The sequence below is a fragment of the Perissodus microlepis genome, chromosome 3 (assembly GCF_051167445.1).
Source record: "Perissodus microlepis isolate ML-2025 ecotype Zambia chromosome 3, ASM5116744v1, whole genome shotgun sequence".
Taxonomy (NCBI): Eukaryota; Metazoa; Chordata; class Actinopteri; order Cichliformes; family Cichlidae; genus Perissodus; species Perissodus microlepis.
Genome location: NC_140463.1, coordinates 345,898 through 350,000, shown reverse-complemented (window position 1 = coordinate 350,000; position 4,103 = coordinate 345,898). Strand labels below are relative to the sequence as shown.

General features: G+C 45.8%; 1 protein-coding gene across 1 annotated transcript in view; it reads left to right on the top strand.

Annotated features, from left to right (window-relative positions):
- LOC146389349 (disks large homolog 4-like) overlaps positions 1–3,863 on the top strand; it is a 33,282-nt gene extending 29,419 nt beyond the window's left edge. The window contains exons 16-17 of the mRNA XM_084922923.1: positions 183–274; positions 366–3,863. Of these exons, the coding sequence (XP_084779049.1) occupies positions 183–274; positions 366–472 (199 nt within the window). The 3' untranslated portion in view covers positions 473–3,863. The remainder of the gene's footprint in view (positions 1–182; positions 275–365) is intronic.
- The last annotated feature ends 240 nt before the right edge of the window (positions 3,864–4,103 follow it).

Sequence of the window (4,103 nt, the reverse complement as noted above, 5' to 3'; positions counted from 1 at the left end):
ATTAAAATTCAAACATAAAAATGTAAAATTTCATTCAATTACATTTTTTAAAAGAAAATTAATTACAATTTAAAATTACATTTTTTTTTTTAAAGATTTGATTCAAACTGTTATGGTTTTGTGGGCGGAGTCAGAGCATTGTGATGTCACTGTGAGGATTAACACGTGTGACATTGGTGCAGGGACTTGAACAAGCGCCTGTCGGAGGAGCAGGCGAGGAAAGCTCTGGATCGAGCCATCAAGCTGGAGCAGGACTTCCTGGAGTGCTTCACAGGTGAAACAATAATTCAATAAAGTTCACGAGCGTTCACGTGTGAAACGTACGAGCGTCTCGGGGTTTGATGCCATCTTTGCCTGTCTTCCAGCCATCGTGCACGGCGACAGCTTCGAGGAAGTCTACCACCACGTCAAAGTGGTCATCGAGGAGCAGAGCGGACCCTACATCTGGGTCCCCGCACGCGACAGGCTCTGATTGGCCGACCGTCTTCACGGGAACTGCTGTTAACGTCACGCCCAGGCTCCTCCCTCCAGCGGGTTTTTGTTTTCTTCTCTGGGAGGGTGACGGGCGCACGCACTGATGGGTCAGGATGTTTTTAATCTGAGACGAGGACAGACTCACAGCTGATTGGTTTATTATCAGTACATAATGAATCAGAGCCTGTAGAGCTGGTACTGAAGTATTTATATCATGCTATTTATTTATTTATCTATTTATTTATTGGTTTGTGTGATGTGAAGATGGTGTGTGTGTGTGTGTGTGTGTGTGTGTGTGTGTGAGTGTGCACGTGTTGGTGTGTAGTGTACATACAGACTTGTGTGACTGTAAATAAACGATGGGGCTCAAACACACAGTCTATTTCAGGGCTTAAAGTAACAAACAACCACTGGACTACAACACCCACAATCCTCCTCTGCCTGCACCTCTACACCCCCACGCCCTCCCTTTCCACACTTCATCTGCTACTGTCCTCCTCTGCCTGGACTACAACTCCTCAAAGCACCCTTTGTTTGGACTACAACTCCTCAAACCACCCTTTGTTTGTACTACAACTCCTCAAACCGCACTGTGTTTGGACTACAACTCCTCAAACCGCACTGTGTTTGTACTACAACTCCTCAAACCGCACTGTGTTTGGACTACAACTCCTCAAACCGCACTGTGTTTGGACTACAACTCCTCAAACCGCACTGTGTTTGGACTACAACTCCTCAAACCGCACTGTGTTTGTACTACAACTCCTCAAACCGCACTGTGTTTGGACTACAACTCCTCAAAGCACCCTTTGTTTGGACTACAACTCCTCAAACCACCCTTTGTTTGGACTACAACTCCTCAAAGCACCCTTTGTTTGGACTACAACTCCTCAAACCGCACTGTGTTTGGACTACAACTCCTCAAACCGCACTGTGTTTGGACTACAACTCCTCAAAGCACCCTTTGTTTGGACTACAACTCCTCAAAGCACCCTTTGTTTGGACTACAACTCCTCAAACCACCCTTTGTTTGGACTACAACTCCTCAAACCGCACTGTGTTTGGACTACAACTCCCTGTCTTTCCCCCTGCTTCCACTAAAGCACCCACAATCCTCCTTGGTTTTGACTGCAACAACTTTATGCTGGACTACATGACCCACAATCCTCCTCTGTCTTGACCTAAACGCACACAATCCTTCTTGGCTGAACACTGAACTGCCCTCATATGGACTACAGCTCCCATAATCCCCTCCTGATGGACAGTTTGGATTGAAACACTTCCATTTTTAAGCAAAAACGTCTGGACTGCAGCACCAACACTTCCCAGTTGTGGTGATGGATAAACTCCACCCACAAATGTCTACAGCACAGAAGGACTACATTACCCACAAGTCTCAGCTGATCCAGGCCACACATGCTGGCTGTGGGTCTGTGCTTGACTACAATACCCATGATTCCCTGCTCAGATGGCAGGGTGGAGACTGTGAAATTACCCTGCTGAGGGGAAGGTGGAGCTAAAGCTTGAGGTTGGGGTAGCATTAGGGGGCGGGGCATGTGTCCCGCTCACAGGACTCTGTTACCCACAGTGCTTTGGGTGTAGATGGGTTCCAGCGGGGTTTCCCAGACTGAATATCAGGGTTGTGTGAATAATAATAATTATTATAATGAAAGTAATCCTACTTATAGATGATGTAATATCATCACACACACACGTGCACTCAGCGGGGTCACCTGAGGTCACGTTAGTTTGTGAGCACTGACAGAAACACTGATGTATCATTAAATCTGAGTATTGATTAGCCTGCCTCACACACACACACGCAGACACACTGTCAAGAGATGTATTCTAAGACACTTCTTCAGCTGAGAATCAGAGAGGACAAACACACAGTTTTACGTCTTGATGCATTCTCAATCATCCAGGAAAGTAAATCTCCAAAAGTTGATTGTGTTCATCTGGACGTAGCGTTTTGTGGGAGAAACGTTTCGTCACTCATCCAAGTGACTTCTTCAGTCTCAGCTGACTGCAGGTTTCCCCAAACTTATAAACAGTACATTTGCATAATGGCTGAAACCAGCCCAGTGAGGAACAATGGGCTGTGAGGTCAGTTCCTTAATCTTAATTATGCAAATTCTCATGACCATTGATCAAGAACCACTGATCAATGGTCATGAGTACCATTCACAGAGAGTTGGGGAATGGCTGCAATCACAGCATTGTAAGATGGTGACAGATGTACCCTTAGGCCCCTCCTCGATTCAGAGATGGTCTTTCCCTTTTCACGTAAATGGCCTCCTTGACTCCGCCCTCAAACCAGCGTTCCTCCCTGTCCAGGATGTTACATCCTCATCATTGAAGGAATGTCCACTGGCCTGTAGGTGTAAATAGACTGCAGAGTCCTGGCCTGACGAGGTGGCTCTTCTGTGTTGTAGCCAGAGGTTGTTTGGTTTCCCCGATGTATAGATCCTGTAAATCCTCCTGGAACTTAACAGCGTACACTATGTTACTCTGTTTGTGTCGGGGGACCCGATCCTTGGGGTGGACCAGTTTTTGGCGCAGCGTGTTTTGGGGTTTAAAAGCCACAGACGCGGTGTTTAGAAAAAATGCGTCTCAACTGCTCCGATACTCCTGACACGTACGGGATCGCTACAGGTTTTCTCTTAGACAGCGGTTGTCCTTCTCTCCTGGATCAGCTGGAGCTTTCTTTAGGAGCCTTTCCAGCTTTGACAAAAGTCCAGCTGGGATAACCACATTTACTCAGGGCCTTCTTAATGTGCTGTTCTTCTGCCTCCCTGGCCGCTGTGTCAGTGGGGATGGTGTTCGCTCTGTGTTGTAGCGTCCTGATGACTCCCAGTTTGTGCTCCAGTTTGTGCAATCACAGCACACAGTTTTACTTGCAGCAAGGGCAGTCACAGAACACTCGCACGGAAGTGAGGGCTCCGAGACTCGCGCTCTGCCACTTCCCTGGTCTTTATTTATATACATCAGTGGGTGTGTTTGTTCATTGCATTGGAATGTGGATGTGTATACGTTGGAATGTGGATGCTTATATGTGTGTGTGTGTGTGCGTGTGACAAAGGACAGACTCCTCTGCCTGGTATGAAGTGAAGATAAGGGTGTCCAGCTGTCAATATCGCTGTGGGGAAGAAATTTATAACAAGTCTTGTAGTGAACAACAGCCTAAGTCATCAAAAGGTCAACATGAAGTATTCTACCATATGCAAACTTATATTATTAAAAGATTATTCTGACTACTAAGTACAATTTTCTATTGACACACACACACAGAGTTGAGATAGTTTGATGAGCGGCTCGTTGTATAATGACATGAATTAGTTATAAATGAAACTCTTGAAATACTGAAATAAATTCCTTATAAAAGCTGACTGAGTCTCGTCCATGTTGGATCCTGCATGTACAGCTGACTGCTGACTCCGCCCATCAGCTGAAAATCATGGGAACCATAGATACTGATGGAGCTGAGAACCTACACATGTTTAATCCAGAGGTGAAGTAACAGTGAACATCACAGGTGTTAAATATGAGTGAACACGCCTCACATGAAACCTGTTCAGGAGACCAACAATCTGCAGGTCATCTATGAATCTAATCACAGGTCATTTTCT